Raw genomic sequence first — 20,733 nt, forward strand, 5'->3', positions numbered from 1 at the left:
AATGCATAATAAGCAGTTTAATAAAGGATTTATTAACCTTAATAAGCATAAAAAATGCTTAGTAAAGTTTTAACGATGACATAATAGGTAAGTTAGTAAGAATCAATAAATGGGTTTGTAATGCTTTTATTAACTAAAATAAACTCATAAGACTATTATTAATATTATTAAGCAATCAATAAATAGTTAACACACTTCTTATAAGTGCTTATAAAAGTCTTATAATCTCACAATAAACATGTTTATTATGTAATTATCAACCCTTATAGATAGTCTTATTAACACCCATTAATGTTAATAAGCATATTAGTGTCTTATTACCTATTAACAAAGGCTTATTACAAGGACCTTAATATAAAGCGTTTCCTCACATTGTTTGCATTATTTTCATTTAAATTATACTGTTAAGATTATTTATTATGAAATTTAAGCAAACAATGTGAATTACAAGGTAACATTACTATTGCTTGGGAAGGTTTCCTAATAAGAATAATGTATACCCGTTGTGTCTCTGAAGTTGCGTGCTATATGCTGTAACTGTGTCATCCCAAATGCTTTTAAAGTGTCTTATAATCATAATTGTCATTCACTCACACACACACACACACACACACACACACTAGTGTTGGCTCGTTCGTTCGCGAACCGGTTCGAATTAACGAGTCTTTAGGACGAACAAACCAAACTGGTTCGTCTCTCTCGTTCGTTCGGTCGTCTCGTTCACCATTCGATTCACCGGAAACTCGACTAAACGAACGAACGAGTTTCCGGTAGCTCTAACTCCACTGAGTCTGACTGACTCAGCTGAGAACCGTGCAATGATGTGCATTCCATGATGCGATTCACCGTTACCGGAAACTAGGCTGAATCGAGAACGACTCCTCCACGTTCAGTCGAGTTTCCGGTGAATCGATTCACCGGAAACTCGACTGAACTGGGATAGGTCGTTCACGAATCGTATGTTCGTTCAGCCTGGTTTCCGGTAGCGGTAAATCGCATCATGGAATGGACCCCATTGCACGGTTCTCAGCTGAGTCAGTCAGACTCAGTGGAGTTAGTGCTCCCAGAAACTCGACTGAACGAACGAACGAACGAACGATTCGCAAACGACTCCTCGTGGCGAACTGAATACGCAAACTGGGTCACGGAAACAAATGATTTAATCCACCACTAACACACACACACACACACACACACACACACACACACACACACACACACACACACACACACACACACACACACACACACACACACACACACACACACACACCATTGTCATACAACATAGTCTTTAGAACATGTGGATCAATTGTAGCTCATGAGTTTGTTACACGTTTTATTTATTTTTTATTTTTGTGACATTCATTTATTCCGACAGCAAATCAAAACAACTAGCCTAGATTCACTGTTGTGTGGGAGGACTGTTTTTATCCAAAAAATTATGATTTTTGGTTTCATGAAAAATAAAAGTAATTTTAATGATGATAAACATAATTGGGAAAACATTTGGAATTTCCTCCCATCAGATGATGAGCCTTTCTTTTCATGGCCCCACATCTTCTTGGAGGCCTCAACATGAAACCACTGTCACTCTGCAAACAGTTTTGTGTCCGACATGTCCGACCGAAAGATGCTACCAGAAACAATAATTTGAAACGCTTTCCTAAACCAACTGTAAAATAAGGCGTACACCAACGGGTTGACAGTGGAATTCAGATACCCCAGCCACACGAGTGTGTTGAACACGGCGGGCGGTACAGAGTAGCCGATGATGGGGTCGATTATGAAACAGAGGAAAAACGGCAACCAGAAGGACAGAAACACGCCCATGATGATGGCCAGTGTTTTGGTGGCTTTCCTCTGGTGCTTGTCCACATTGGAGGAGCTGGTGTTCTGTAGGCCTATGGTGCGCACTTGTCTCTGGGCCACCATGTAGATCTTCAGGTAGATGGCCAGCATTATGACCCCGGGGATGTAGAAGGAGAGCATAGATAAGACCGTGCTGGCCACCCCAGTCGTCAACATAACACACCCTCCTTCACAAGCCACGTTGTTATAGTAGAACTCCTCCATTCCCAAAATATTCAGCTTGAGGAAGATCATCCCAAAGCCGGCTACAGACGAGACACACCATGTGACCAGGATCATGATGACTGCCGTGTGAACCGTTATCTTACGGGGGTAGAGCATAGGGTGGCACACGGCATAATAGCGGTCGATGGATATAAAGGACAGGTTCAATATAGAAGCAGTACACAGCAAGATGTCTGAGCTGTTGAAGAGCTTGCATAACATGTCCCCCAAGTACCAGCAGGTTTCAATGGACTGAATCATGCTAGGGAACATGACAAGAACCCCCAGGAGGAGGTCGGTTACGGCCAGGGAGAGGGTCAGGTAGTTGGGAGGTGTGTGGAGTTGCTTGAAGTGAGCGATCGCCACAATCACGAAGAGGTTACCCAGGACTGTGAGGATCACCGCAGACCCCAGGCCTAAGTAGAGGACGGCACGGAAAGCAACAGGGTAGACCGTCCTCACACACGAGCCATTCCCGTAGCAGAACTCCGGCTCCATCGGCCTGGGAGGAGGGGGAGTAAGCGAGTAAGAAAAAGGCAGTGGAAGGGAAGGGAAGTTTTCCTCCCCTGAAATGAGGTCATTTTTTGCCTCCCCTGAAAGAGACATTTTAAAATCATTGATGGACAACTTTCGTCTGGGAAGGGGGGGGGGGGGGGGGGGATGGGGGTACCAATATGCAAAGGATCTGAGGCAAAACATACATTAGACATTTTAATCATATGTAGAAACATCATGTGTTATTGAACTGTTATACAATTCTGATCATGTTGCACATTTAATAATGATATTATAAGAGATGTGTAATTTCATCTGCCATAATAATCAATAGAGGATTTGACAGAGCTTTGCCAGTGTTTACAATAGACAACACATTCTTATATTGGTAAATTAGGGCCTACACCTAAGCTTTTAACATTAAATTATCATGTTTATTCGTCACAATGTGGTACAGCAGGATCTCTTCATAGCCCTATCCATTCCATGCAATCATCAGTAAACTGTCACTTCTTTGTTTACACGTTAGTTTTCTTTCTATTAAAAAATAAAGACCCCTTGTACAATCTTCATGTATTTTATCAGGAAAAGCTTTCATAGGCTATACCAAATATAGTATTACCAATTATACAATGCATTTGTTTTCTCGCTTGTTCAGTGAGAAATTACCAATGGTTGACTGTTAATAATATCTTGCACATTGTATTGCATTCAGTCACAACATCATGCAGTTATCAGCTTATTCACAACAAACGTATGTACTTACACAAGTTGCTAAATATTCCTCATTCAGAGAGCAAAAAAGACATCATACCACACCCGTTAATCCATTCATCAGTGAGAAATTACCAATTTTTGATAATAGTTAATCGTAAATAATGGTAATTATATCCTGCACATCGTATTGCCTTCAGTCACGACTTCATGCTCTTATTAGCTCATTCATGCTTATTCACACTTGCTAAATGTTCCTCATTTAGGAAGCAGAAAAAGTTGTGGCAGTCAGTCTATAAACAACTAAAACATGACATAAGAACTTCATGAATTGTATTCATGTTGTAGTTGTTTATAATTAAAGGATTGTGGCATGACTTTTAGTAAAAATATTACATTAATCCATAATTATATAAAAAAAACATGACATAATACTTAAGAGGTAAAGGAACTGTATTTCAGTTCATAGAATAACTGCATTGTGACTGCTGCACTCATTTTAGTCCATGTAATATTTTGTCTCACACAAATAAATTCAGTACTTTACCTATAACCTGTCCTATTTAAGGAGCATCACTAAATAGATAGTGAAGATACTCTTATGTATCAAATACAAACTCATAGATTAAGTCGTTTAAAGTGTGATAAAGCATTATGTGGGCTTACCTCAGTCTCCAGGAGAGTTATACTCAGTGGATACCAGCAGGATGGGCTTTATATATTGTCATTTTATGATGATGACATGGTGAAAACAGTCATTTCCCTGGACTCTGATGCAACAACAATCTCTAAGCAAAGGGCCCTGAATGGCAACATGGACAATGTTTAGGGGCAGCATGACCCTTATTTTTCTCTTCCCAACACATCCTGTCTAAATTGGTACAGATATCAATTCCATCTGAGCAAAATGTGTCCTTGGTTTATTTCAAAACAAACACATGGATATTTATAACGTTAATCCTGCCAATCAGTATTATATAAAGAACTTTGAATGTAAATGTAGGTATAGTGACTACGATGTCCATTGTTTTTCCTTTTGTAGATCACTCTTGGGCTGACTGGGTATATGCTATAGTAGATGCTTGATGTCTTGCAAAAAACGGAATGTCCAGATTTGATTAAAAATAAATTATCTTCATTTATTTATGAGTCAGAATCTAATGCTCATTCAAACAAATATTCAAAGTAAAGATTATTGTTGAGAATAAAAACATAAGGCAGGTCAAGACGTGCAAGATATGCAAGACAAGCAAGGTCTAAAAAGAGTGTGCTTTTCCAGCCAGAATCGCCCCAAGACAAACACAGACAACATTGAAAAGTCAACTAAATGTAAACAAAATAATTGGCTCCTACAGTAGGGCCATTGAGACATATGCTTTTGATCAGGCACGTGCACAGACATTTTGGGGGGCAGGTGCTCAAAGGGCACCCATCGCCAAAATTATTTATGAAATTAAAAATAATAATAATAAATAAAAGAAACACAGAAGGAGGTTTTCAACTTATATATTTATTTGTGTTAACAAACTAGATCAAATGATCAAATTGAATAAATAAATGAATAACAGGCATAAACAGACAAAACAAGGCCATATTGTATAAGCAAATAGTATGTTAAATAATCGAACAATATTCTAACTTAAAACTTATCAAAACTCTGCTCTGGATAAATAAAATGATCTTCACAGGAGCATCCTCCTTGGTGCCATGTCTTGGAAGATTTGTATCACTTCACTGTGATTTATTTCAATGTCTTGCTCAATGGCAAGCAGGAGAAGGTCAGAGAGTCTTTCTTCCCCACAGAGACTCCTGAGCCTGTTCTTTATAATCTTCAGTTTTGAAAAGGATCTTTCCACTGAAGCTGTTGTCACTGGCAGTAGCCGCGTTTACATGGACACATCTATGCCGCATAGATTTCTATGCGGCATAGAAAATGGTCATGTATACGCCTCATTCGGAATACAATTATCTGTTCGGCATAGATTCTATGCCGAATAGAAGAGGTGGTGTAGTCCGTTTTAAATCGCCATGTATACACTTATTCCGCATAGATTGGGGTTTAACTTAGTGCAGCCGCAGTAGTTCGCAATTGGTCTGAGCTCCGTCGGTACTTTTAAGCACACCGAACTTCACCGCTGTCAAGGAAAGTGGATTTATTGCCTGATTCACGTCTTTGTTATCACTCCGTAAAAGTAGTCCGGTAAGCGTGTCCGGTTGCTAAGCGACGGGACACATGGGTGTTTATTAATGACATGTTCGCGTATCGTAGTGTCCGCGCTCGTCCGAGATAACTGTAAATGAGTAGGCTGCCTGCCTACTACTAGTACTTTTGCAGGCTGAAGGTTAAAATACTTCTTAACTTAGAGAGATGGCAGCTGCAGTAGTTCGCAATTGGACCTTCGAGGATTCCTGGTCACTAAATTCCCGTAAGACCACTCTCCCACCAGTCTTGGCTGCGGACTCGCATCCAAATTCCTCTTGTTTTCGGCGGAGCTTAGGGTAAATATAAAGATCTGACGAGAAATTGACGTTGCTGCGCTGTCGTCCTCCTTCTTAATTGAAGGAGCAGGCAGAGAAAAGCTCTCTCCTGCTGTGCTTTCATTAAAATCAAATTTAAAATCCCCGATAGTGATAAGACATCCATTATGTCGCCGCCGGTCCAGAGATGTGTCAGGTGTGCGCGAGAGACATAACGGACACTTTTGTTACTGCCATGTATACAGTACATTCGGAACACATTTTAGGAACAGATCTATGCCGCATAGAAATCTATGCGGATCAGATGTGCCATGTAAACGCGGCTAGTGTTGAATAGATCCTTACCATCTTCACAAATGTGGGAAAGATGAGCTGGCCAGAGTTCTCCTCCACAATGGCAAGGATTTCTTGCAGGTTCTTCGAGGGAAAGCTGGAGTGGAACACCTTTACCTCTGTCTTCAGCTGGTCCTCATTTTCCTCATAGAAGTCACAAAGAACATGGACAGCTTCCTCTGCCTCTGGGTTTGGGGTGCTTGTCCAGTTGGCACACACTGTTAGAGAGTGGAAGGACCATATGATTGAGCCAGTTGGACTTCCAGTGATGCTCCTATGGAATCTCCTGTTGAGCTCTGCAGTCAAGGTATCAATAAATGTGTAGTACACATTCTTCCTGTAGTATGACTCCAAAGAGTCAATCTCATCACTCACTTGTGATGCAGTTGTGCTTTGGTTGAAACGCACTGGCACTTTCCGTTTCCTCTCCTGGCCAGGCACAACGGTAGGTAAAGGAATGTTGAGAGCCTCTGCCTTCTCTGACGCACCTTGAAATATCTCGGCAAACTTCTCCTCAGACCTCAATGCTTGTATTGTGTGAATAACACCATCAATTAGCTTGTAGGCTGTGGAGTGGTCCAGTCCTTCTTCTTGCAGAGCGTTTGATGCAAGAGCAGTGACTTCAAATGCTGGGGTGGTGATTTCCATGCAGAGGATGAATGCGAAGTTAATCGCATTACTGTACATTTTTGCATCCCCTAGGGCCAGGTCAGGTGGAATTCTTTCACAGATCTCATTGAGGAGCATCATAATAGCCTCCAGATTTTTCTGAAGGGCCTTCAGTGCTTGTTCCCTGCAAGCCCAACGGGTATCTGAAAGCCTCTTGAGCTCCACAATACGTCCCTTTGGATGCAGGGACTGCTGCAATCTGACTAAAGCAGCATGGCGCTTTGAGGAGCCACTGCAAAAGGCATACAGCTTCTCAACCAGGTTGAAGAAGGTCACAAAGTGCTTGTTTGACTTTGAGGCTACCACCAGGACCAAGTTCAGGCAGTGTGCTTTGCAGTGCACATAAAGGGCCTTCTCATTCAATGTGCGTATTCTGGCTTGAATGCCATTGTACATGCCACTCATGTTGGCTGCTCCATCATAGCCCTGGCCATACATATTTTTCACCTCCAGACCATTCTTCTGTAGAAGGGAGACTACAGTTTTCTCCAGCTCCTGAAAAAAAGAAAGAAAAAGAAAGAAAAGAAATTGGGCTCAAGAAAAAAAAGGGCACTTTTTCTCAACCAGGGCACAAGGGCTGCTGCTTGAGCACCACTTGGGGTCTAACTGTGCACGTGCCTGCTTTTGATCATCGATATATTTACTCCCAGAGTTGAGGGATATTATACCAGTTGAGAACAACAGTAAAATTTGGCCACTGCAATCATCATTCACAGTTTCCACTTTTCTGAAGATTTCTGGAGGCAAAGCAAGTGGATTTCATCAAACCCTACTGCATAATTGATTTTAAATGAACATGAAGGTAGATGAAGTCGTACACATTGTCTTTGTGAAGAAGCTACATCTTATGCCACATTTGCCATGATGAATTGTATTACAAGAAATATGTTTTACTATCATGCACACACACGCACCTTTCTAGGTCTCCACCAAACATTTTGAAGACCATGGGCGAAGATCCAGCGAAGATCCATCCTATATAACAGGTGTGGGTACTGCCTTCATCCTCTTCCTTTTCTCGGCCCCTCCTTGAAACCTTTGAGATTTTTCTGTAGCAAGTCTACAATGTGCAGTTAACTTGTTCTCCTCAGAGTTCAGGTGCTGTGGTTGCTCTTCAGCCATGCTTTATAGCTTGTGCGGTGAGGAGTTTGGTTATTGTCCTTTTGTTAAGTTTGTTCTATTCAGGGTTCACGGATGGTGTGCAATGCTATATGCTGCAGCACGTGTTGATTGTTTAGTGTTAGCATTGTCGCAAGTTCTTTGTAGAACTTCGGGCAAACCTCCGACCTTTCCTTGGCTCCTGAGTTGACTGTCTTCTCTATTGTTGACTAGCGTGCAATAGACGGTTCGCTTCGTGCACGCCCCCAGCGCATTCTCGGAACCTTGTGTAACAGCGTCCTTCTCTGCATTGCCTGGCATACAGTGCACGGCTTGTTTTGCTCTGCCAGTTAGCATTTAGCCATTAGCATCACTTGGTGGGCTTCGGTCGCTGTTGTTACGACCTAGCGGGTGTAGCCTAGCATGCTAGCTTCGTCCCCACTGTACCAGCCTCTGGAACCATGGTGGCTCGTTGTGAGCAGTCTGGAGCTCTATCCCTATGGGAGAAGCCCACATCTGCTGCATGGTGTGTATGGGTTAGGTCACACTGTCGAGGCAGTAGAGCAGCTTGGCTCCTGCTTATGTTGAGCAGCCTTAAATTAGCATTTACGTCTTTCTTGATTAGAGGGCATGCAGACTGCAGTCCCGAGCCTGGGAGCTCTCGTCTCCCGCTCCCGTCGGGAGAAGAGCCCCCTCGCGTTCCCCTCGAATCTTGCCGGCCCTTTGGAATAAGGCTTAGGGAAAGTAACCCCCCTGCGGACCCCCTTCAGCTTAATGCAGTAGAGCTGAGGAGCATAGACCTTCCTAGAGCGTAGACTAACGAATTTGCGGGATCCTCCAGAGCTGGATATTTCTGTTCGTCTCAGCGACTCTTTGTTTCTCCATGCTGGGCACAACCTGGGGTTGGGTTACTCTGCTTCTGCCTTTGTGTGCCTACTCTGTGTGCTTGGATCCCAGTGGTTCTAGGGCTGCCTCCACTGTGACTGAAGATCTGCAGCCTGGGCTCTCTGGGATCAACTGCTTATCTTCTCTCCGCCACGTTCTCTGTGGCTTTCAGAGAATATTGGTCCAAGGCTCAGGGTAGTTTTCGGCTCTCCAGGAAGACCAGATCTTGCTCAACCTTGGCTGTGCCCGACGTTTTGTGTATCAGAGAGTACCCTGTCATGGACAGCTTGGCTGCTGCCATGGTAAGGAGATGCATCGCCTGAAATCAGGCCCTGCGAGGGCCTGATTTGAGGCCCAGCATTTGACAGCCAAGCTGTCAAATGCTGCTTCCCTACTCCCTGCCTATTTGACAAGGCTTATTTCTCCTCTATCATGGGGGGACGAGAGTCAACAGCGGAGGTCACATTTCTCCTTCACCTGCTTCAGCCAAAGACAGAGCCACACTTCGGGAGTTTATTGCCACTGTGCGTCCACTTTCACACTCAGAGGCCCTGGAAGCCCAAGTCTGCCCTACATGTGGTTAATTTGCAGTTGTGGTGTTAATTAGGATGTTGTCAGCTTACTGTTTCATTAAACTGTAATAAGAGAATGCGGTTATATGCTATAGACCCTATAGTATCTGTGGTATAAAGGCTAGGACGAATTTCAAATTATAAACATGTACACTTTATGTTGAAAGTATAGGCCGTCGCGATTCCCGTTGAAAAGAATGGTGCGGTGATTATTCTTCAAAACGACGAGAGCTGGTAAATCGTGAAAAATGAATAAAACTGTAATCAGACAACGCGGTTATTGCTATAGACCCTAGAGAATCTGTGGCATAAAGGCTGGGACGAATCCCGAATTATAAATATGTAAACTTATGTTGAAAGTATGGACCGTCGCGATTCCCGTTGAAACAATGGCGCGGTGATTTTTTCTTTTTTTTTTACGGTTTTCGTTTACAGATTTTTCCTAAACCCTTGTGATTTACTAACCGGTTACACGTGTACACCCACACATACACTTTAATATACCCTAACTGTACGTCCACACCAGAAGCGAATTGAGCGACCAAATCGCCGGAAGTCATTCACTTTCTATGGGCAAGAGCGACCAAAGCGACCAACGCTACCAGCGGCCAAAGTTGCGCGACCAGAGCGTCAAAAAGAAGTTGAAAACTTTTTAACTTTATGCAAATGACTATTATTCGCTTCAGCGGCCAAGTAGACGCTCTTCGCTTGCGTGGATCCCAGGGAACATCGGCAGGCACTTTGGTTCCTACCTACCTTTATTCACTCACTGAACAAAATGTCGGCTGAAGTATTAATCGCGGCTGTAACTGGGCACCCGGTGTTGTACGAACCAACCCTTTTTCAGTTCAGAGATCGAAACGCCATAGTGCAGTGGTTTTCAAACTGTGGGGCGCGCCCCCCCTGGGGGGCGCCAGAGTTCTTCAGGGGGGGCGCGACATGAGAAAAAAATAACCCGAAGAAAAACCTGAAAGTCGATGATTCAAATCATCAATCGTACTTCAACTGTAGAAGTAACCTAACTAAATCAATTTTCAACCGTTTATCTTCGTGCAAACCATTTAACAAATGTACACACTTGTATCTTCAATAATATCGAAACAGAATTTCGATATAATTTAAAATCTCTTCAGAACCACCGTTTTAGTTTCATACCGCTTCGTTTTCAGCTGTTTTCTATGGAGTTAGATTCATGCCAAAACCCCGCACACACGCAAAACGTGTTTTGCTCACGCATAACGATTCACACGCACACAAAACGTGTTCTACTCACGCAAAATGATTCACACACACGCTCAGTTTGGTTTGCAAATACAAAACATCATTCACAAACTAAAGCATTTTGCTTCAGAAACAAATACAGTATGTTTGACACAAAGTACAAAAAAAAATTCTACAAGTACGGAACACGAAAGCTGCGCGTGGATCGGAATGCATTTGCGCACGGATCGGATTGCATTTGCGTACGGAACAGCAAGGCGGAAAATTAGTGCCAAAAGTCACGTGACAAATAAATGTCCTGTTATTCACACTACACAACAGCAGGCGGCGGTGTTGAGTCAGTTTAAGGCCGCCAGGACGATCTTTTTTCTCCCCAAAATCTTTATTTGATGCCGGCCAAACGTGTGTGGATTCAACTCCATACTATGCGACTTGCCGCCCCTTTGTCACGGAATCGTACGATACGGAGAAAAGCTAGTTTGGGAGATTAAATTGAACAAAATGAGCGGCCAACAGGTGAGTCCAATGGAAGTGTCGCCACTCTGTTTTGGCATCAAATAAAGATTTTGGGGAGAAAAAAGACCAGTTGATGCCAGGAAGTGATTAAGTTGCTGGAGGACAACTTTCTCAATGATTTTACTTATGAAGGGCAGATTTGATATTGGTCTGTAGTTGTTAATAATAGAGGTATCTAGGCTCCGCTTTTTTAAAAGGGGTTTAATAACTGCAGTTTTCAGGGCTTTTGGGAAGTTGCCTGACTGGAGAGAGTTGTTAACTATCTGCAATATGTCTATTGCTAGGCAGTCAAAAACATTCTTAAAGAGGTTGGTAGGTAAAGAATCAAGGCAACAGGTGGAACTCATTGCATTTCTGCGTGGAATGGAGATCAGGTGGAATATGTGTTGGGGGGTTGGTCAGTCTGTCAACAGTTGCAAATAGGGTTTTTGCATTATTATTATTGGATTTAATGATATTGGAGAAAAATGTTTCTCTGGCACTTTTTAAGTCTGAATTGTAGGCACGGAGGCTCTCTTTGTAGATATCATGGTGAATATGAAGTTTTGTTTTACGCCAGATGCGTTCAACCTTCCTGCATTCTTTTTTCTGTGCTGTTACAGAAGCAGCTTTTCTCCAGGGTGCCTTTTGCTTTCCAGAAATCGTTTTAACCTTATAAGGTGCAATGACATCCATGATTTTCAAAATTTTCAAATTAAAGTTTTCTACAAGATCATCAGCAGAACATGGGTTGAGAGGTGGTAGTAAGGAGATGGCCTTTCTAAAAAGTACATAAGATTCTTCATTGATATACCGTTTTTTGACAGTATTTGATTTTGTCTGTATGTCGGGAATAAAAGATATATTAAAGAAAACACAAAAGTAGTGCAATTCTTACTGGATTAGATGCTTCATGAACCACCTCAAGAACGGATGCTTGATAACATTGTGTCTCTGTTAGGGATATTGTTCTGAACGGTCAGGCAGGGCAGCTAACCCTGTTCCTATGCTTCAGAGAACCCCCCTGCCCCCAAACAGCCTGTGGAGACTCTCCTCCCCGCAGTACGGTGGCTGGTGAACAAGGCTGTCTGGTGTTTCCACCTACGGGTTTTTTTAAACCAAGCACGGTTAAGGTAAGAAGCGCGTCTACTACCAGAGAGACTAGCTACTATACATAGCGAAAGGTTAAGAGCCTTATCATCAGCCAACGCAACGTATGTTTTTTAAGTTCTATGTTCTTTACTTTAGCTAATAGCATTAGCTAAAGCCATTGCTTTTAGCTTTAACATTAGCCAGCTTCTGGTAACTTTCCACACCATGCCAAATGAGGATGATTCGCGGCTTACAATAGCAAATAATAAAATTGCTAACCTCAAGAAGGACATCAGACGGCTCTCGGACGAGCTGCGCAACAAAGAGTCCCTGTTGGCCAGCGTTATGGATTTAGCTGCCGACCAGAACAAACAGATTGCATCACTAAGCGCAGCTTTCCAGGACACTGTTGTCTGGGACCCCCTCACCTCCACCTGTCATCGGCCCTCCTCCTGCTCCACTCCCAACCGTCAGCCCTCCTGGACCGAAGTGGTAATCCGAGGGTGCAAGAGTGGCCCGGACAGGGCCCCACCTCCTCCCCTGGGCCTATCCAACCAGTATGCAGCGCTGTCTGGTGACAGTCCTGCTCCATCAGCTGATGCTCCTGCCGTTCCAGCTCGCTCCAAAGCGGACCGTTCTCAAAGTTCGACGCCTGCAGACACCGCTGCTCAACAGCCACTGGTGTCTAACAATGCTGCAGGATCCCGCCACAGGATCCTTAGGGAGGCCGTGTTGAGACGCTCCGGAGGTCGCCCTGAGCCGGATTTCCCCCCCGCTGACCGGCTCCTCCACCTCAACCTCGAATCCACGGCCCCGGCGTTCTCCCGTGCTCCCTGACCCGTCCACGCAGCCCAGCTGTCCAGTCAACACGATCGGCCACCGAGCGACGGCGGATGTCCCTCCTCCAGAGCCTGCCGGTGAACGCCTCGCTCGCAGGGCAGCGGCAGCCCGCAAGTATCAAGAGCTATCTTTAACCTCGCTGATCATCTGTGATTCTATTGTAAGGCATATTAAATCACAATCTGCTGTAACTCACTGTATGCCAGGTGCTAAAGTAGCCGACGTGATGCGCGAAATTCCGTCTGTGCTCAGCAAACACCCACACGTTAAGAACATTGTTATCCACTGCGGATCCAATGACACGGCAATGCAGCAATCTGAGGTCTTAAAGCAGGATTTTACGCGCCTTTTCACCGATCTTAAAAACCGTGGAAAGTCCATCTTCATCTCAGGCCCCATTCCCGTGTTGCACCGGGGAATCGGGCGTTTCACTCGCCTGCTCTCCCTACACACATGGCTGCAGTCGGTCTGCCCGTCACACAACTGTATTTTAATCGACAATTTTAATCTCTTCTGGGACCGTCCCTCCTTCTTTGGCAGAGATGGCATCCAACCTAGTTTCCGCGGCTCTCGGGCACTCACAGGAAACATTTGCATTGCCACAGCTCCCCGCCATTGACTGACCCCAACTCCCACGATTACAGCTCAAGTCTACGCACCGGTCAGTGATTACTTTCCTTTATCGCCAGTGACCCATTCTGCGGTTTGTGTGACTAGCTCCCCCAGCACCCCTTACTGTCCACCTCCGGCATCAGCATGTAGATTACTGGCTACTTCACCTCCCCATACTGTTGCTGTTTGTGTGACTAACCGGACAATACGTACAAGAAACACTTGTCACTTTAATACTGCAAACCTGTCAAACCTGGTATCCATTCCCCTTCAGCCACAGTCTGCTGTAGTAAATAGGGCTGACAATGCTTCGCACTCAAACACATTAAGTTTGGCCTGGTTAAACATCAGATCTTTGTCAGGTAAAACATTTTAAATTAATGATTTTATTACCAAGCACAATCTTGATTTTATGTTTTTAACTGAAACTTGGTTGGACCCAGACAACAGCTCAGTTGTTCTTATCGAGTCAACCCCCCCCCAACTACATTTTCATGAGTGAGGCCAGAGTTCATAAGAAAGGTGGTGGAGTTGCTATTTTATTTAATGAATCTCTAAAATGCAAAAAGATGTTTTATGGAAACTTTGTTTCATTTGAATATGTGGCTCTCAAGTTAAATTCAGCCTCTCAAGCCATTTTTATTAATATCTACAGGCCACCAAAAACAGCAACAATGCACGTGCCCTGTTTGCTGCTGTTGACAGGCTAACAAACCCTCCTGTGGCAGTAGCGTCTGAACATCTTTCCACAATGAATTTGCCTCCTTCTTTACCGAGAAAATTCATAAAATAAGACAAGCTGTTACCGCATCAATACCAGGTTCAAGATATGTTTTATCTCTGTACCCATTTAAAATGGGTTCGGATGCCATGACAGAGTGTTTTCTGATGGACAAGAAAGGCCTGGATGACATTGTACAACACCTGAACTCCTCCTCCTGTTGCCTTGACATTCTGCCCACAGGCTTCTTTAAAACTGTTTTTAACTGCATGGCCTCAGATGTCCTAGAAATTGTCAATATGTCCCTTCGCACTGGTGTATTCCCAGCCACAGCCCCTTAAAACAGCAGTCATCAAGCCACTCATAAAAAAGAAAAATCTAGATACATCACTCATGAACAATTATAGGCCAATATCCAACCTACCATTTTTAAGCAAGATCATTGAAAAAGCTGTTTATCATCAGCTAAATAATTACTTAGCAATGAATAACTGCTTTGATATCTTCAGGTTTTAGACAACGCCACAGTACTGAGACCGCACTGGTTAAAGTCCTCAATGACATCCACTTAAACACAGACAGTGGCAAAAGTTCTGTCTTAGTTTTACTCTATCTCAGGCCACGTTTATACTTAACAGGGTATTTATGGAAACTAATATTTCCCCCCCTCCGTTTTCCAAAATAACATTGTGCACACAACACGATTTTCAAAAAAGTTGTCGTTTACAGCAAAACGCATAAATACGCCGTCGAGCGCCATTATAACTATGCCAAACCTATGGGCGGCAGTGTAGGGAGAAGGATAAAGCCATGAAAGCCAATCAGAATCCTCAGAATCAACAACAACGAATAACACAAGGGTCTTTTTGTAACAAACAAACTGTAAACATAGGGCGCTCATATGACGTTAAGCATTTCCTGGCGCATAATGTGATGCTTCAGAATTTAAAACCCTGTTTCTCCCCGTTGACACGACAACACATAACCGGCGTTTTCAGAAATGTAGGTAGTCATCCAAACAATTATACAATTTTACTACGCAACAGACCTGACACAATGCCTTATGGACTTCCTTTTCCAGTCATGTGCAATACAGTGAACAGAGAAAGCGCCATTGTACAACCTGTGAAATGTTTTATTTGCCTTTGTCTTATTCTTGCCCTCTGTCTGTGTTTACAGTTCACATCAACAATCAACCTCGGCTGCCCAGACCTCTGCTGCCCAGACCTCGGCCCAGTCCTCTGCCCAGTCCGCTGCCCCGACCTCAGCTGCCCAGTCTTCTGCCCAGTCCTCTGCCTCAACCTCAGCTGCCCAGTCCGCTGCCCTGACCTCAGCTGCCCAGTCTTCTGCCCAGTCCTCTGCCTCAACCTCAGCTGCCCAGTCGGCTGCCCCCACCTCAGCTGCCCAGTCTTCTGCCCAGTCCTCTGCCTCAACCTCAGCTGCCCAGTCCTCTGCCTCGACCTCAGCTGCCCAGTCCTCTGCCTCGACCTCTGCTGCCCAGACCTCAGCTGCCCAGTCCTCTGCCTCGACCTCTGCTGCCCAGACCTCAGCTGCCTCAACCTCGTCCACTGGCAGAGTGTCAGCGATTTGCAATGAAGGTGCTTTCCCTACATTACGATCAGTTTTATGTGGTTCTGTATTGATTTGTTGAATATGTCCTTTATTGATCCATTTGATTTCATTTTTTTGTAGCTTAGATTTACTGCATATGATTTTAGATGTGCGTATCCATCTCTTTTGTGTCCGCTATTTCATGTAAGAGTTATGCTACTTGTTTAATACTTAGAATGGAAGCTGGAGCCAGATACCAAGGCAGCAGCCAAAATGTTTCAGACCCATTTGCTCAAAGATGCCGACCAGAAACCAACCTTAAAGTTGACTTTGGATATGCACGTCACAGAAGAGGACAGAGAAAGCAATTATTGGCTTCTACAAGCAGACAAATATTGATTGGACCCGTCCTTTTGAAGTCCAACTCAAGGGTATGTAAAAAACTAAAACATGTATGCATCCTCACCTGCGACTTCCTTACTCAGTTGCACTCGGTAAAGCACTTGAACTTTTACCTGTATACCACAAGTTAGCCCCCCCCCCCCCTCTCCATGCTGAACAAAACATGTACATATGTATTGTATGGTACATCTACTACACCTAGTAACACACCTAAAATGTGCAATCCTCAAGAATTTTTCATTGTTTTGTATATGACAGGAGACTGTGCAATTGAGGATGGCGTGAAGAAATATTTCTTTTCGCTATGCCTGAATAAGCTCCAAACAGGCCTACATTTACACCTTGGTAAGTCAATGTTAAGTTTTACGTTTCTGAATGTATGTGGATATACGGATGTGCTGATAGCTCAGTTCTTGGTTTATCTCCTTAGACTACACTGGTGGGAAAACAATTCTGTTCACTGGAGCGGCAGACCACTTGGTCCCATCCACCTCCTTGCTATTGCTCCAGGGGGATCTTTTAAATCGGGGTCCACTTTTGAGTGGGATGGGCCAGTGCCTTTTCCCTCTGCTGGCCAGCAAGGACATGGGGGCCATAGATGCTGCAGTCTTGCAGTTGGAAGATTGTCCAGATTTGGACATTGTGGAGATTGTCAGCCTTGTAAGTGTAATAATTCAATTTGTGCTCTTTTCAACGGCCCATGTGTCATCTAATTGTTGACCAGTGTTGTATACAATGATAACTGCTTTCTAACAGCTTGAAAGCCAGACTGTCCTGACCCCCGAAAATGTGGACCAGGTGAACCACTTGGCCCTCAGCTGGGACCTGCCCAATCTCACAGAGAACAACAGGAGGTTGTTGGCACAACAAATACTCCATCATGGGGTATGAGCCCAATCAAATATAAAAATAATAAGAAAGCTATTTACATGTACAGTAAATGTGTTCTTGGATACAGTATGCTGCTAAATATGGTTTCTGGTGCCATCTCCTTTCTAAAGGTAATTGTCAGACGTGAGAGGCAAATGGTGCAGTTGCGGAAAGGGCTGAAGGACACACGCGTCCTGGAAATGTTAAAGGAACGGCCTGAACTGGCATCTGCCCTGTTCCCCAGATCTGCAGAGGCAGAGCTGGAGCCAGAGGTAACCTGTCGTGCCTACAGACCATGTACAGGGCTTGCATGGTCGTGTTTTTATAATTCATGTTCTCTTTCAGATGATAATAGAACGGATTGTGTGGCCAGAACCAGACAGCAATGAAGAGGAAGAAATTGATGATTACTGCAGTGTGGTTGCCTACTTGCGGCAGTACATCAGCTTAGGTGAGAAATAGCTACAGCTCTCTCTCACTTATTCACACACACAGACACACACAAACCTCAAGCAAAATATTTTTTTTTGTTGTCTGTTCCTTAGCTTCATCCTCTGAACTGCAGCAGCTTATTGAGTTTTGGACGGGGTGGGCGGTGCTGCCGGACGAGCTGTACGTCAGTGTTGACCGGGATGCCACCTACCCGACAGCTTCTACCTGTTTCACCACATTGAAAATCCCAACAGGATGGTGTTCCTACAGGGATTTTTGTTTTAAATTGGGGGCAGCCGTTAGCACCACAAAGTTTGGTTTTGGAAGGATCTAGGTTTTGGGTCTTGGTTTCTATCATTTTACCTTGTCTTACCTTTTTCGTTCATATTGTTCATTTTCGCAGTTTGCAATGTTATATTATTATACACTTTCATCCTAATCATGCACTGGTGGAGCTAAACCGCAGTTTTCTATGTATGCCAAAAAGGGCGTTTCAAGCATTGAATTTAGTTAATTAGTTAATTTTCGAATAAAAGCAAAGCTCAATAGGCAGAAACTAGTTTGTCACAGTATTGTCACTCATTTCTATTATTTTGGTTCAGTTCATGCCAATGGAACTGCAGTATGTTTGGATGAGGAAAAATTAAGCATACACTGCATTTAAAGGGGAAGGTAGATTCATATATATTTACAAATATTAACAAATATTTACAAATCCTTGGAGAGAACATCATGCTGTTTGAAAGATGTCATGTAACTGCTCAACAACTGAGCTGTAAACAGCAATAGCGTCATTCAGTGAAACATTTCGCTGAGGCAATCGTGAGAGCTCCTCAGCAGTCAGGTCACGTGGTAGTTGGATCTCCGGAACGTCGACTCCAGCCAGGTCTTCCAGGTCCGGACCATCTACACTGGCACCATAAAGATCGTCAACCTTAGGAAATAATACCAGACAGTACCAGCTATCAGAGCAATAGCAATCTACATAGATGCATACAAAGACATTGCTAGCACCATCAGAGTAAATTACATGAACAGAATTAGGAGTTGCATAACCTCTATGTGGATGTTTGGAAACCCTATTTCAAATTTCAAATTTACAATACAATTTACTTATTGTAATATCCTAGTTTTGCGCCCATATTTATAGCTGAACCTACCTCTGGGGGATCAACAACAGCACTTATGTTGTGTAGCCACAGCTGGTAGGGTGACTGGCTATTTTCAGTCCTCAGGCTGTGAAAATTCCAGGCATCTTGGAAATGCCTGAGAAGGCTCTGGACCAATGACAGGAAAACCCAGTGGAGAGCGAAGAGGTGGATCTCACTGTCTGGATTCAACATCCATGATGCTTCCATTTCGTGGAAGAGAGTGTGGAAGAGATCGAGCACTTGTGTGTAAACATCTCTCCAAAGTCGCTCAATTCTTAAATACAAAAAAAAGAGGTTAATTAACATAAAATGGCCTCAATGACTTTAAAATATTGAGTTGTAAAATATGTATAAAGCCAAAAGAGCTTGGTTGGTTGTTGGTACAATTCAAGAACCTATTCAATTTACCTTTGATTATGCACACTCCTCCCAGTTATGTGGGATTTGCGGTTGGGTCCGCAGTTGTCCACCATGTAATATGCCACCTCAAAGTTCTCTCTCCCCTTATCCGACCGGACACGAGATGGCACACCGTACTGCCTGACCGCTCCAAGAAAAGCATCCAGCACTGTTGTGGCACGGTTGTTGGTGGCTGCTGACAAGAACACCACTAGGCGGCTGAAGCCATCTATCCCACCGTGGATAACAAATCTCCATCTTTTTGTTAAAGGATAAAAGCTGTATAAGTTTACTGAACTATAACTAATGTCAAATACTTGCCTGGATTATTTGACATTCATTTACGTACCGTATTAATTTGTGATTGCCATCAATATGCCACATACAGTTGGGCCCAGGAACTGAATATTGCCGCCTATGTAGAGTTCGGTTGGCCAGGGCTCTTTGTTATGTGCCCTCTCGGTCCACTCTTTTTAAGGATTGGCGTACTCTGTGAACTTCACATAGCACAGATAATCAAGAACAGACAACAGCATCAGTCGGGTGCTTATAGGTACAAGAGGTAGGTGGACATACTTTGGACCAGATGGCCTCTTCCCTGGAGATGGTATCGCAACATCCGGTATCCACACAGATGGATCCTGTGGATCTCCAGCACCAGGGCGTCCAGCTGCGTATCACTCATCTCAGATTACATGTCTGACACACTTAGGAAAGGGATAAAAAAATGTTCGTGATGAGTTACTGTTCCACTCTCAAACGTGGTCATAGTAATTGATGAAGAGAAACTTATTTTTGTCGGCCAGCGAAATATTTGACTTTACTGACGTGTAAGTGTTGCCAGACAGTTACCATACTGGCCACACACATAAGCACAGTCATCGTCATCCCACACCTGTAGTTACATTAGCCCCCCCCCCCCCCCTCATACGATACTGTAGGATACATACTGTAATGGTCATGTTTGAAATTCCCTTAAAAGGTAGAGTGGTGCATGCCCCCCACCCCTCCTGCGTGTCGGTGTGTCACTATATTCTATCACTGACCTGAGTCCATTTTGTTGCATTTTGCGGTGTACGGTGGTTCTGTGGACGCCATACATGTCCGCGATCTCCTGCACCTTTAGGCCATGGGAGAGGTATCCCTCTATTGCCTCCAAGGGTATCTCCACGGTGGGTCTCCCGACCCTATGTTTCGCACCCAGTACCTGTATCACTTGGGAAATATTTGTGTTTGCCACACTGGCGTCAAAACGTACCAGTGAGGATAGGTCGTCTATCCTATCTCCCAGAACACGCACTCTATCTATTGCATCTGTGTCTTGAACACGATTGTTCTCAACATCATCTGCCAAACTTCGGAGCGCATCAATAATCTCCTCCATTGGTGACCATAGACCTGACACGAACATGAACAAGGAAATTACGAGCAAGTGACGTAGTTCCCGCCCAGACGCTGATTGGCTGATACGTTTGCCACTTTGCATATTGACTTTTTGGATTCCTCTTTGGATTCCTCTTTGGATTCCGTTTTGGATTCCTCTTTGGATTCCTCTTTGGATTCCGTTTTGGATTCCTCTTTGGATTCCGTTTTGCGGATTGAAATGTCATTTGAATATCGCAACACA

The 20,733-nt window shown here is 43.9% G+C and overlaps 3 protein-coding genes across 4 annotated transcripts; all 3 read right to left on the reverse strand.

Annotated features, from left to right (window-relative positions):
* Positions 1–1,309: 1,309 nt before the first annotated feature.
* Positions 1,310–2,603, reverse strand: LOC130406135 (trace amine-associated receptor 1-like). Its single transcript, XM_056611534.1, has one exon. It carries the CDS (start codon positions 2,572–2,574, stop codon positions 1,591–1,593), a length of 984 nt encoding a protein of 327 aa, XP_056467509.1. The 5' UTR covers positions 2,575–2,603; the 3' UTR covers positions 1,310–1,590.
* A 2,953-nt stretch (positions 2,604–5,556) lies between these two features.
* Positions 5,557–9,407, reverse strand: LOC130406680 (zinc finger MYM-type protein 1-like). Its single transcript, XM_056612365.1, has 2 exons — positions 7,680–9,407; positions 5,557–7,260 (listed from the first exon to the last, which is right to left on the reverse strand). The coding sequence occupies exons 1-2, from the start codon at positions 7,737–7,739 to the stop codon at positions 6,064–6,066; spliced, it is 1,257 nt and encodes a 418-aa protein (XP_056468340.1). The 5' UTR covers positions 7,740–9,407; the 3' UTR covers positions 5,557–6,063.
* Positions 9,408–15,749: 6,342 nt separating this feature from the next.
* LOC130406119 (uncharacterized) lies at positions 15,750–20,474 on the reverse strand. Of its 2 annotated transcripts, none has more exons than XM_056611509.1 (5): positions 20,153–20,474; positions 19,456–19,813; positions 19,116–19,364; positions 18,717–18,981; positions 15,750–18,490 (listed from the first exon to the last, which is right to left on the reverse strand). In XM_056611509.1, exons 2-5 carry the CDS (start codon positions 19,488–19,490, stop codon positions 18,287–18,289), a joined length of 753 nt encoding a protein of 250 aa, XP_056467484.1. In that variant the 5' UTR covers positions 19,491–19,813; positions 20,153–20,474; the 3' UTR covers positions 15,750–18,286. The 2 variants fall into 2 exon arrangements, with proteins under 2 accessions (XP_056467484.1, XP_056467485.1); XM_056611510.1 differs by lacking the exon at positions 20,153–20,474 and having other exon boundaries at positions 19,456–19,603; positions 19,683–20,012.
* Between the last annotated feature and the right edge of the window lie 259 nt (positions 20,475–20,733).

Source organism: Gadus chalcogrammus, chromosome 16 (assembly GCF_026213295.1).
Source record: "Gadus chalcogrammus isolate NIFS_2021 chromosome 16, NIFS_Gcha_1.0, whole genome shotgun sequence".
NCBI classification, from domain to species: Eukaryota; Metazoa; Chordata; class Actinopteri; order Gadiformes; family Gadidae; genus Gadus; species Gadus chalcogrammus.